General features: G+C 48.8%; 3 protein-coding genes across 5 annotated transcripts; all 3 read right to left on the reverse strand.

The window, feature by feature from the left end:
- Positions 1-57: 57 nt before the first annotated feature.
- Positions 58-3,587, reverse strand: f7 (coagulation factor VII). 2 transcript variants are annotated; one of them, XM_037463467.2, is made up of 8 exons: positions 3,449-3,587; positions 3,121-3,311; positions 3,024-3,048; positions 2,408-2,521; positions 2,087-2,233; positions 1,216-1,331; positions 910-1,030; positions 60-827 (listed from the first exon to the last, which is right to left on the reverse strand). In XM_037463467.2, exons 1-8 carry the CDS (start codon positions 3,507-3,509, stop codon positions 253-255), a joined length of 1,350 nt encoding a protein of 449 aa, XP_037319364.2. In that variant the 5' UTR covers positions 3,510-3,587; the 3' UTR covers positions 60-252. The 2 variants fall into 2 exon arrangements, with proteins under 2 accessions (XP_037319374.2, XP_037319364.2); XM_037463477.2 differs by lacking the exon at positions 3,449-3,587 and having other exon boundaries at positions 58-827; positions 2,087-2,252; positions 3,121-3,294.
- Positions 3,588-3,779: 192 nt separating this feature from the next.
- On the reverse strand, positions 3,780-7,032 carry f7l (coagulation factor VII, like). Of its 2 annotated transcripts, none has more exons than XM_037463487.2 (8): positions 6,911-7,032; positions 6,011-6,189; positions 5,907-5,931; positions 5,337-5,450; positions 5,119-5,259; positions 4,774-4,862; positions 4,565-4,685; positions 3,780-4,482 (listed from the first exon to the last, which is right to left on the reverse strand). In XM_037463487.2, the coding sequence occupies exons 1-8, from the start codon at positions 6,996-6,998 to the stop codon at positions 3,935-3,937; spliced, it is 1,305 nt and encodes a 434-aa protein (XP_037319384.1). In that variant the 5' UTR covers positions 6,999-7,032; the 3' UTR covers positions 3,780-3,934. The 2 variants fall into 2 exon arrangements, with proteins under 2 accessions (XP_037319384.1, XP_037319392.1); XM_037463495.2 differs by having other exon boundaries at positions 5,867-5,931; positions 6,911-7,007.
- Positions 7,033-7,480: 448 nt separating this feature from the next.
- Positions 7,481-11,277, reverse strand: LOC119212813 (uncharacterized). The gene is made up of 9 exons (XM_037463603.2): positions 11,037-11,277; positions 9,978-10,169; positions 9,767-9,889; positions 8,900-9,132; positions 8,687-8,824; positions 8,425-8,612; positions 8,136-8,215; positions 7,947-8,030; positions 7,481-7,711 (listed from the first exon to the last, which is right to left on the reverse strand). The coding sequence occupies exons 2-9, from the start codon at positions 10,162-10,164 to the stop codon at positions 7,581-7,583; spliced, it is 1,164 nt and encodes a 387-aa protein (XP_037319500.2). The 5' UTR covers positions 10,165-10,169; positions 11,037-11,277; the 3' UTR covers positions 7,481-7,580.
- Between the last annotated feature and the right edge of the window lie 70 nt (positions 11,278-11,347).

Genomic DNA, 11,347 nt, shown 5'->3' on the forward strand with positions numbered 1-11,347 from the left:
CTGCCAGCTTCACGCAGTAACTCTAAACTATGAAAGTACTCGTGAATAATAAAGAAAGGAACATCCTCAAGGTATTTTATTATGTTCATACACTGATATACAATTAAATATATAGGTTAAATACTTTATTACATTGTGTGAAAGAAAGTATAATAAAGACTCAATAACAATGACAATACAGTCAAATTAATAAAAATTAAGCCTTTATGATTTTGATGATATCAATAGTAAGACTTAATAACAATAATAAGTTCAGGCCGTCCCGTTGAGTGATGAAGCCTCTCTGATGTGGGCCGTGTGGTTCTGGATCCAGTCCAGGTAGTTGGAGACCCGGGTGTAGATGCCGTACTGGCCCGGCTGGGCGCAGCCCCTCCCCCAGCTGACCAGGCCCAGCAGGAACCACGTGCCCCGGTACTCCGTCACCAGGGGCCCGCCGCTGTCTCCCTTGCACGAGTCCTGGCGGCCCTCGATGTACCCGGCACAGAACATGTTCTCCGTGAGCCGCACGCCGCTCTCCTCCTGGCAGCGCTGGGTCCGGATCCTCGGAACCCGCAGGCGGAGCAGCAAGTCCGAGGTGGGGCCCTTCTCCGACATGCGGCCCCACCCGCTCACCGTGTGGAGGCCCACCGCCCACAACTCGCGCTCCGCCAGCCGGCGGGTGGGCAGGCAGGCCGGCACGGCGTAGGTGGAGTACCGGACCGGCGCCGCCAGGCGGAGGAGCGCCACGTCGTGGTTCACCGTGGTCTTGGAGTAGTTCTGGTGGGTGATGACCTGGGAAACCTGCACGCGCTGCTCCGTGCCCTCCAGCACCTCCGTGTTGTGCTCACCTTCGGGACGGACAGAAGGGTTAACCAGAGCGGTCCGGGGTTCTGCCGGCTTCTGCTGGCTCTGACCCAGCGGGATTCGTACCTGCGATCACCTCCAGGAAGCGGACCTGGATGTCCTCCATGCAGTGAGAGGCTGTGAGGATCCAGGTGGGTTTGTAGAGCACTCCTCCACAGAAAGCTTTTCCTTTGTGCAGCAGCAGAACCTTCAGGACACAGCCAGAAACCAACAGAATTTACCACCAGGAAGAAGAACAAGAGAAACCAGAACCACCAGAACTGTAACACCAGGAAAACGAATAATTGGAGGAACCACAACTACCAGAAGTTTATCTCTCGAGTTCTGTTTGCTGATTCTGGAGCAACGCGCTGACCTTTGACCTCTGCCTACCTGCCAGGGGCATTCTCCTTTGGGGCACTCTGTTCCCCCGACGATCCGAGCCAGGGAGTCCAGCGTCTCCAATCGGTTCTGCTTCAGGACTGGAACCATTCCGCAGGCTATCGGCTCTGTAACCATGGAGAAGAGATCTGATCACCTCAAAGTGAGCTCAAGAAGATATATATATATATCCAGACTCATCGGACCAGGCAACATCTTTCCAGTCTTCAACTGTCCAGTTTTGGTGAGCTCTTGTAAATTGTGGCCTCTTGTTCCTCTGTGTAGTGGAGATGAGTGGATGTGTTGTAACTTCACAAATGCTTTGCTGCACACCTCGGTTGGAACGAGTGGTTCTTTCAGTCAAAGTTGCTCTTCTATCAGCATGAATCAGTCGGCCCATGACCTCTGACCTCTGGCATCAACAAGGCATTTTCGCCCACAGGACTGCCGCACACTGGATGTTTTTCCCTTTTCACACCCTTCTTTGTAAACCCCAGTAACTGAACAGATGGTGAAATACTCAGAGCGGCCCGTCTGGAACCAACAACCAGGCCGCGCTCAGAATGGCTTAAATCCCCTTTCTTTCCCATTGTGACATTCGGTTTGACGTTCAGGAGTCTTCACCAGGACCACAGCCCTAAATGCATTGAAGCAACTGCCATGTGATTGGTTGATTAGATAATTGCATTGATGAGAAATTGAACAGGTGTTCCTAATAATCCTTTAGATGAGTGTATATGTGTATATGTACATGTATATACATATATAAATGGTAATAATGTAGTATTATATTCATATATAATATGAATATGATAATAACTATAGTAAAAATAATGATATTATCACTACTAATACTAGTAGTAATAATAATAATCATAATAACCGGTCGATGTGCAGCTCCTCCCGTCCTCATCCAGGAAGTAGCCATCTGCACACGAGCAGTTCAGCCTTCGTCCTCCCTCGTCTTCCTCACAGAAATGATCACAGCCTCCGTTCTCCAGGAGACAACTTTCATGAACCGTCATGGAGTCTGCGACCAGGAGACACATCTTAATATGTCAAATTAACCAGAATAAAAATATCGCTATTAAATGAGGAACATTAACGTGTTTTTTTATATATGTAGGAAAGTGATACATATATAAACATACAGATAAATACATGGATTTTGTTATCTAATATATAAAACATCATGTCTGCTCACCGAGCTCACAGTTGAGTCCGCTGAAGCGAGGGAGGCAGAAGCAGCTGTAGGACGAAGCCTGAGCAGAGCAGCTTCCTCCGTTAAGACAAGGACTCGACAAACAGGCATCTGGAACTGAAACACACAATATTGACACAATATTGTTAAACTCAAACAAAAGTTCATCGACAAAAGTTTACTAAGAAAAACAACAGCAGTGAACAGACAATAACCGACACCACAAATCTCATTTGTGTTAATCTACAGAACCTCAGATGTAATTTAACGTCCCGTTCAGGATCATAAAATCACGTCATTTAGCTGTCACTTTTACCCAAAGCTTACAATAAGAACAAGAAACTGCAATGTGCAATTTCATCAAATCAGTCGATGCACAACTTGTTATAGATAAGATCCATTATAAGTCCAGTTTAAGGTCTACAGTGTGTTAGTGTTTAGTCTGAAGAGGTGTGTCTTTAGTGTGAAGACGTGAAGGCTCTCTGTGGTCCTGATGTCATCACAGAGCTCCTTCCACCATTTAGGAGCAGGACAGAAAAGAGTCTAGTCTGATCAGGGTCCTGGACCTTTGTTAGCATCTGTTAGCATCTGGCTAATGAGGAAACAGAAGGTTGCTTACGGCTGTACGTCTTCCAGAACTCATCCTGAGGAGAGAGAGAGAGATTATCAGTTCTGAAGGAGACAAAGTGGGTTCCATAGTACAGCACCGATCTCACCGTGGTCCGGTCGTGCTCAAAAACCTCCCGGGCCTCCTCATAGGAGCACCGCTCCTCAAGACACTCCCTCTTCAGGTCCCCCACCTGCAGCTCCTCCAGCCAGCCTGAGTTGTACCTGCGGGTCCGGACCAGGATGGCGTGGCCCCGATCCGTGTCCAGGAGGCCATTGGCCCGATCAGGGTCCAGGAACACTTCCGAGCAGAGGGGTAAGAGGTCGTTCCTTACATGTGGTTTCTGCTTTTAGAGTTCCTGTAGCACGCTAAAGGAACTTTAAAAGCAGACTGAGGATCAAACTGTTCTTCTTCGGTGGTACTTTTGACCTCCTCACCTGAAGCAGGCCGGCAGCCGTAGAACACAGAGACAAAGGTGAAGAAGACTCTCATCCACATACTTGGCTTTCACAGTTTGCAGCTGTGCTACTCTGCGTATCCAGAGGTGCAAAGTCCACCACCCCCCAACCCTCCGTCCCCTAACCCCCCCCCCCTCATTGATCACATGCTCCCAATGGAAATACCCCGTCTGACTAAATGTGACCCGATCAGGCAAGCTGCAGCTCCTCGCCTCGTCGGGTTCCAAAATGTAACACATGCTGTTAGCTTAGCACAAAGACTTATTGGAGCAGAACCGTCTCACACAGGGACATTTAAATACTCTTAAAGAAATAATCAAACATGAACACAGAAAGTTCTCCTGTCTTTATTTCTTTTACCAGAACTAGTAAACGTCTCTTTAATAAAACATCTCCTAAATAAGACATATCTTTAGGGTTAGGGTTAAGATGTCCTCTTCAGAATGTCCTGGTTCCGACCCAAATTCAGGCACTGGACATCACATTCTCGATCCAGTCCAGGAAGTTGCTGACCTTGGTGTAGATACCGTAGAGGTTCTGGTTGGCGCAGCCTTTTCCCCAGCTCACCACGCCTGTGAGGAACCAGGTCTTCTTGTAGCGGGTCACTAGGGGCCCACCGCTGTCCCCCTTGCAGGCGTCCCGCCCGCCGGACCGAAACCCGGCACAGACCATGTTTCCGGTGACCTGCAGTCCAGTATGCAGCCGGCAATCCTGCAGCGGGACCCGCGGCAAGGTCAGCCGTTGCAGCACGTTGGCGACGGCACCGTTCTGAGCCAGGTGGCCCCAGCCTGACACGGTGGCGTACCGGATGTTCTCCAGGGTTCTCACGAAGGTGCTGTTTTTCGCCGGGAGGCACACCGGCACCACAAAGGGACTCAGTTTGACGGGCCGGTGCAGCCGGAGCAGCGCCAGGTCGCTGTCAAAGCTGGTCTTGTTGTAGCCGCGGTGGATCAGAACCTTCCGCACGCGCCGGTGCTGCTCGGTGCCCTCGACCCTCGTCAGGTCGTGTTCGCCTACAAGGGGGAGGAGGTCAGAAGAGGAGGAGGAATGGGACAGGAAGGAGGAGGTTACAGGTCAAAGAAGGGGCCTTCTCACCCACAGTAACGTTGAAGATGGCGGCGGGTTTCCTCCAGACGCAGTGGGCGGCGGTCAGAACCCATCGGTCGGACAAGACCACGGCGCCGCAGATGAAGGTGCCGTGTTCCTCAAGTAGAGCCTGGGAACAGAAAGTCGGGTGACCATCGTGTGGTCTCCACCACAGGGTAACACGTCCTGTACTACAGGTAAAAACTACAACTTCTTACCTGCCACGGACAGTGACCTTTGGGGCAGATCTCGCCGTTCACTACCCTGGGGCCCATGAAGTCCTGACGCATTCCGCAGGCCACCGGAACTGAAACAGAGGCACAAGAGCTCAGTGAGGAGCTAATGAGTATCTAAAAACGTACTTGCCGTTGTTGGGTTGGTTGGTAGGGGGTGTCTACAGGTGTTGCCAGGGAGTAAATAAGGTGAAGTAGGGTAGCTGATGGTATTTTTAAGGTGGTAACTTGTGGTTACTCAGGTAAAGGATAATGCTTCCACCTATGTTGCTATGGTGATCAAGATGACGCCTACGTGGTGCTACGGCATTTGGGATCAGTCATGCTGACCTTGGGGCAGACAGGAGCTGGCGTCTGTGTGCAGGCGGTAACCCGGAGCGCAGAAACACAGGTGAGGACGATCACGGAACCCCCTACAGAAATGTTCACAACCGCCATTTCTATAGCGACAGCCGTGTGAGGTCACGATCACTGTGGGGGGTCACAGAGAGACAAATTAAATCCCTTCTTCATCTTCACGAGTGGACAAGAGATAACGAGAACACTACCTTTGTCACAGTGGTTGCCGTGGTATCGAGGTGGACATTTGCAGGAGTAGGTGTCGACCAGTCGAGTGCACGAGGCTCCGTTCTTACAGGGAGAAGACAGGCAGTGGTCCACCGCTGCAGACAGATGAGACAGATATGAGCAATGTATTCAGACGTAAAAAGGTGAGACTGGTATGATCAGTGTCCTCAGATGTAAACAGGTGAGACAGGTATGATAAATGTCCTCAGACGTTAACAGGTGAGACTGGTATGATCAATGTCCTCAGATGTTAACAGGTGAGACAGGTATGATCAGTGTCCTCAGACGTTGACAGGTGAGACAGGTATGATCAGTGTCCTCAGATGTAAACAGGTGAGACAGGTATGATCAGTGTCCTCAGACGTAAACGGGTGAGACCGGTATGATCAGTGTCCTCAGACGTAAACGGGTGAGACCGGTATGATCAGTGTCCTCAGATGTAAACAGGTGAGGCAGGTATGATCAATGTCCTGAGACGTTCACAGGTATGATCAGCATTCTTAGATGTTACCAGATGAGACAGGTATGATCCATGTCCCCAGATGACGTACTTGTGTAGAGCCTCCAGAAGTTCTCCTGAGAGAAGAAACAACGCTGGTTAACTACGGTAACTACCGTAACCGGACCCTGAGTCGCAGCAAGAGGAGGAACCCACCAACTGCTGAGGCAAGGAGAAGATCTCCTTGGCCTCCTCGTAGGAGCACTTCTCTTCCAGACACTCGCGCTCCACATTGCCGCTCCTCAGCTCCTCAAACAGGAAGTTGGCTCGACGAGAGCGGTGCAGGAAAACGCTGGCCTCCGGTCTGCTCACGAACACGCCCGCTTTATTTACACCTGCAGAACAGTTAAAGCTGCATTCTGTGTAGTGACCAGCAGGGGGCGACTCCTCTGCTCCCATAGACGTCTATGAGGAAATGACTCTACTTCTGTGTAGTGACCAGCAGGGGGCGACTCCTCTGCTCCCATAGACGTCTATGAGGAAATGACTCTACTTCTGTGTAGTGACCAGCAGGGGGCGACTCCTCTGCTCCCATAGACGTCTATGAGGAAATGACTCTACTTCTGTGTAGTGACCAGCAGGGGGCGACTCCTCTGCTCCCATAGACGTCTATGAGGAAATGACTCTACTTCTGTGTAGTGACCAGCAGGGGGCGACTCCTCTGCTCCCATAGACGTCTATGAGGAAATGACTCTACTTCTCGCTTGATTTATTCCCTCAGTAAACACTGTAAACCTTTTAAGTTGGTCTCAATCTCTAGTTTCAAGTTTTATACAATACAGCATAATGTTAATTTATTTTTTACTGTAAAAAAACAGGCTTAACCAGTGAGTCAAAGGTTGCCTGCTGGACATATGCTAAGCTTGTGCTAAAAACATGTAAAACGTGTAAACACAGTTTTACTCAAAAGTAACGTGAAAGTCCCTCGTCATTTACAATAGCTAAGCTAACAGGCTAACATTACTTGACAAACATTTCCCAGAATTCTACAGTGGAGAGAAGTAAAAACTCGACATCTGATATGAAAACTGAAGAAGAAGGGACCCTAAAACTGACCTCCGGGAGCCCCGGTGCATGCTGGGATGGTGGCGATGAGGAGTCTAAGGAACAAGAGTTGCCTCGTTTCTCTGCCGACGGACGCCATGTTTGTTCTGATCAAAGGTCAGAACAACACACAGGACCCTCTCACCGATACGAGGTACAAATCCTGCAATACTGCTCCCAAGTACCTCAAAGTACCTCCATTATCAGACAGACGAAGAAGTACAATCGCTCTCATGTACAACACTTTACTTCATTTATCTGACTTCTAGGTTTGCTGTCAGTAAAACGGCTGAAAATACCCCAACTCCCTTTATTCAACCATACAACTATTATCAGCTGAATAAAGTATTTAAACGTGTAATACTTTACTAACATTTTGTTACCTGTATGTGTCAACTAGTACTACTGCATTATATCGTCGGTTTACTGTGTGAAAGGTTTTCACAATTGCAGGAAAAAGTACTTTATTTAAAGGTCAACACCAAAAGAGATTCTTTATGCTATTTATTTATGCACACCATTTATGAATTAGATACAAGACAAACATATTACTGTGTTTTAACTAAAAACCAATAAACAGAATAATTGATACTTGATTTTATTATTATTATTATTACACTTTCATGATGCGATAAATGAACATCTGACAAATAGTTTGAATATCATATCATTGTTATTAACATTAATTAGAGGTCAGGAGGTCCGGGATGAACTCCTGGGCGTCTCTCAGCTGGTCCCTCCACTCCTGTGGGACCGCGCCCCCCCCGGCGCCCAGCAGGGCCCCCAGCGCCGCCCCGCGGTTACAGTTCTCCCCTGGAACAGGAAGGAAGAAAATCTCATCGTACATCATAACGTAACACAAGTGCCGCTGTCAGCTCCTTTAGCATAGGAAAGGAGCCTAAATGCTTCCTTTACTAGCTCCTCTATCATAGGAAACACTGGATAATCGCTTCCTTGACCCTGTGATGTTCTCCACAGAGCTCAGAGAGAAGTGGTTAGTAAAAGGAGGCAAGGAGGTGACCCTCAGACTCAAAGCTTCTGTACAAACCTCCACAGTTGGCGTTGGCCAGGATTCCCCCGGTGATGTCATCGTGGAACTCGTGGGCCAGGTAGAACAGGCTGGACAGAGCTCCTGGTGGGTCAAAGCAGACAAAGGTCAGGACCTCCTCAACAGTCGCACGACCCTCTCAACACGTCACGTGACCCTCAACAATGCGTAACATGACGCCACGTGGACCTTTGGTGTAGCAAGCCAGGCCCAGGAAGCTCACGGCGCTCTGATGGACCTTCAGCTGCATGTCGGAGCCCCGAGAGAACCTGCAATCACACACGAGCCTTTATTGTGAAAGTTCAGCAGGAAGTGGGCACTTTTGATTGACAGGTGGCTTCACAGAGACCGTAAAAAGTACAGAGTAGCAAACACGGAGCACTAAGGAAATACAGCCTGGACTCTGGAGATCCTTTGTCTGTCGGAGTCATTGATGATCGATTGATGATCGATTGATGATCGATTGATCTCCTCGCACCTGGCTGCCTTGCGTGCGTAGCTCCGAGACTCCTCCCAGGCCTCCAGCCTCCTCAGGGCTCGCTCCGCCTCCTGCCGCACGCTGGCCCCGCCCAGGACGGCGTGCAGCGCCCTGCTGTAGATGGACACGTACTCGGGCACCCTCGGGTGCGGGTGGGTGAGCTTCACGAACTCCACCGCAGCTGAGACCTGAGGTCAAAGGTCAGAGGTCAAAGACAGAGAAGGGGTCACACGAGGGGGTCGAGGGTGCAAGGGTGACCAACCGCTTGGTCCTCATTGGCCGAAGCGGAGAGCAGGATGAAGGGGAGGATCATGGGAAGGCAGCCGATGGCGTCCAGCTGGCCGTCGGGGGCGGGGCAGCTCAACGTGTGCCTGCTTCGCTTTTCTGCAAACGCCAGAACCTGAAAACAACGAAAGACACTCCAGTAAGACGGAAACTCGGCCGAGGGTTGCGTCCGTGGGTGCGCTTGTTTTACCTCACTGGGGGAGGTGGGCCTGGTGTCCTGCCAGCTGGAGAAGAAGGCGCGGTGGAAGGACTCGGCGTAGGAGTCGCGGTGCAAGCCGGGCGTGGTCAGGAAGCTGACGTAGTCCGACATGACGGCGCCTCGGGCCTCCGGCTGAGAGACGTCGCTGAAACGCCCCGAGACGAGAGACCGGAAGACCCGGAGGGAACAGAGGACATTTAGGGTGTTGTCCCCAGACTGAAGACCTGAGGATCATGAAAAAACAACTTTAAAAAAGAATTCCAGACAGGGCGCCCCTTTGTTCAATGGTAGTGGACTAGGACTCTGTATCTTGTTTGTAGTGGACTAGGACTCTGTATCTTGGTGGTAGTGGACTAGGACTCTGTATCTTGGTGGTAGTGGACTAGGACTCTGTATCTTGGTGGTAGTGGACTAGGACTCTGTATCTTGGTGGTAGTGGACTAGGACTCTGCACCTTGGTGGTAGTGGACTAGGACTCTGTATCTTGGTGGTAGTGGACTAGGACTCTATCTTGGTGTTAGTGGACTAGGACTCTGCAACTTGGTGGTAGTGGACTAGGACTCTGTATCTTGGTGTTAGTGGACTAGGACTCTGCACCTTGGTGGTAGTGGACTAGGACTCTGTATCTTGGTGGTAGTGGACTAGGACTCTGCACCTTGGTGGTAGTGGACTAGGACTCTGTATCTTGGTGGTAGTGGACTAGGACTCTGTATCTTGGTGGTAGTGGACTAGGACTCTGTATCTTGGTGGTAGTGGACTAGGACTCTGTATCTTGGTGGTAGTGGACTAGGACTCTGTATCTTGGTGGTAGTGGACTAGGACTCTGTATCTTGGTGGTAGTGGACTAGGACTCTGCACCTTGGTGGTAGTGGACTGATCCTCTGGAGTTCTTCCACAGGTCCAGCTTGTCGTGGAGGATCACATTACCAACCACGTCGGGTCGCTTGGCGCTGGAGGACCAGGCAGTCCGACCGCTGCCGGCTGAAATAAACAGAACCAGAGCCAGACTTAACCACCAGAACTGGGTCTCTGTGAGGGGTTGGGTGGTTGGGGGGAGCGGTTCTGTTACCGGTGTTGGAGAGGTTGAGGATGCTGGAGGGGTGACGGTCCCTCGGAGACATGAAGCCGCGGATCCAACCGCCAAAATCCCTGGTGATGTCATCAGTGTTGTAGTACCAGTGGACCGGCATGGCCATGGAATCCGCTGCACACATGGCCCACAATGCATTGTTTATGGATCGCCGCACCGGAGACATCGCCGCTAAGGAGAAAGTATCACAACTTCATGTAAGTATTACTACAAGAGCAGAAGAATTTGTAAGTATTCAGTCTGCATGTACAGTACTTGATGTATTACAGACAGTCGGTGCTCTACTATATACGATCAACTGATTAATGTCCTTTTGTGCGTCAGTGACCAGATAATCTCACATCTTAAAAAACAAGATGACCTGAAGGGAACGTATACATACTTACATATTTAATATGAATATTTAGTCTCCTCACCTCTGTGTGTACTAACAGTACTTTGTGTAATATATTCTATATATTTAGGTAGTATTTAGTCTCCTCACCTCTCGGTGTGTACTAACAGTACTTTGTGTAATATATTCTATATATTTAGGTAGTATTTAGTCTCCTCACCTCTGTGTGTACTAACAGTACTTTGTGTAATATATTCTATATATTTAGGTAGTATTTAGTCTCCTCACCTCTCGGTGTGTACTAACAGTACTTTGTGTAATATATTCTATATATTTAGGTAGTATTTAGTCTCCTCACCTCTCGGTGTGTACTAACAGTACTTTGTGTAATATATTCTATATATTTAGGTAGTATTTAGTCTCCTCACCTCTGTGTGTACTAACAGTACTTTGTGTAATATATTCTATATATTTAGGTAGTATTTAGTCTCCTCACCTCTCGGTGTGTACTAACAGTACTTTGTGTAATATATTCTATATATTTAGGTAGTATTTAGTCTCCTCACCTCTGTGTGTACTAACAGTACTTTGTGTAATATATTCTATATATTTAGGTAGTATTTAGTCTCCTCACCTCTCGGTGTGTACTAACAGTACTTTGTGTAATATATTCTATATATTTAGGTAGTATTTAGTCTCCTCACCTGTCAGTCTGCGCTTCTCAGGTCATAATGATTCCATATTTTAAAATTGCATAAGTTTCGTTCCGCTGTTACAGAACTAAACCGGAAGTGGCTAACGTTAGCAGCACCAATGCTAACAACGCAGGCTCTCGTCATAACCAGATGCAGTGAGGTTTATGATGGGTTTCCGAACTAAATTTGTTCATTAAAATGTTTTTAAAGATGTTGTGAGGATCTGGAGGAGGATTCATTTCACAACCAGTGTTACGGTGGTTGAGGCAACACTACGTCTAAAACCAGGGTGTTCTATGCCCTCCGCTGAGGCTACAGGC

This window comes from Pungitius pungitius, chromosome 3 (assembly GCF_949316345.1).
Source record: "Pungitius pungitius chromosome 3, fPunPun2.1, whole genome shotgun sequence".
In the NCBI taxonomy this organism is placed as follows: Eukaryota; Metazoa; Chordata; class Actinopteri; order Perciformes; family Gasterosteidae; genus Pungitius; species Pungitius pungitius.

Bases quoted from the DNA above. Each gene is read 5' to 3' on its own strand.
- f7 (XM_037463467.2), bottom strand. From the start codon at position 3,509: ATGTGGATGAGAGTCTTCTTCACCTTTGTCTCTGTGTTCTACGGCTGC. The intron at 2,234-2,407 runs GTGAGCAGACAT...TCCTGGTCGCAG, and splicing joins CGGACTCAACTGTGAGCTCG to ACTCCATGACGGTTCATGAA. The intron at 1,332-2,086 runs GTTATTATGATT...CCATGGTTACAG, and splicing joins GAGGAGCTGCACATCGACCG to AGCCGATAGCCTGCGGAATG.
- f7l (XM_037463487.2), bottom strand. From the start codon at position 6,998: ATGGCGTCCGTCGGCAGAGAAACGAGGCAACTCTTGTTCCTTAGACTC. The intron at 6,190-6,910 runs GTCAGTTTTAGG...ACTGTTCTGCAG, and splicing joins ATGCACCGGGGCTCCCGGAG to GTGTAAATAAAGCGGGCGTG. The intron at 5,932-6,010 runs GTGGGTTCCTCC...TTCTTCTCTCAG, and splicing joins TCTCCTTGCCTCAGCAGTTG to GAGAACTTCTGGAGGCTCTA.
- LOC119212813 (XM_037463603.2), bottom strand. From the start codon at position 10,164: ATGTCTCCGGTGCGGCGATCCATAAACAATGCATTGTGGGCCATGTGT. The intron at 8,613-8,686 runs GTTGGTCACCCT...CTTTGACCTCAG, and splicing joins CGGCCAATGAGGACCAAGCG to GTCTCAGCTGCGGTGGAGTT. The intron at 7,712-7,946 runs GTTTGTACAGAA...TTCCTGTTCCAG, and splicing joins GGCCAACGCCAACTGTGGAG to GGGAGAACTGTAACCGCGGG.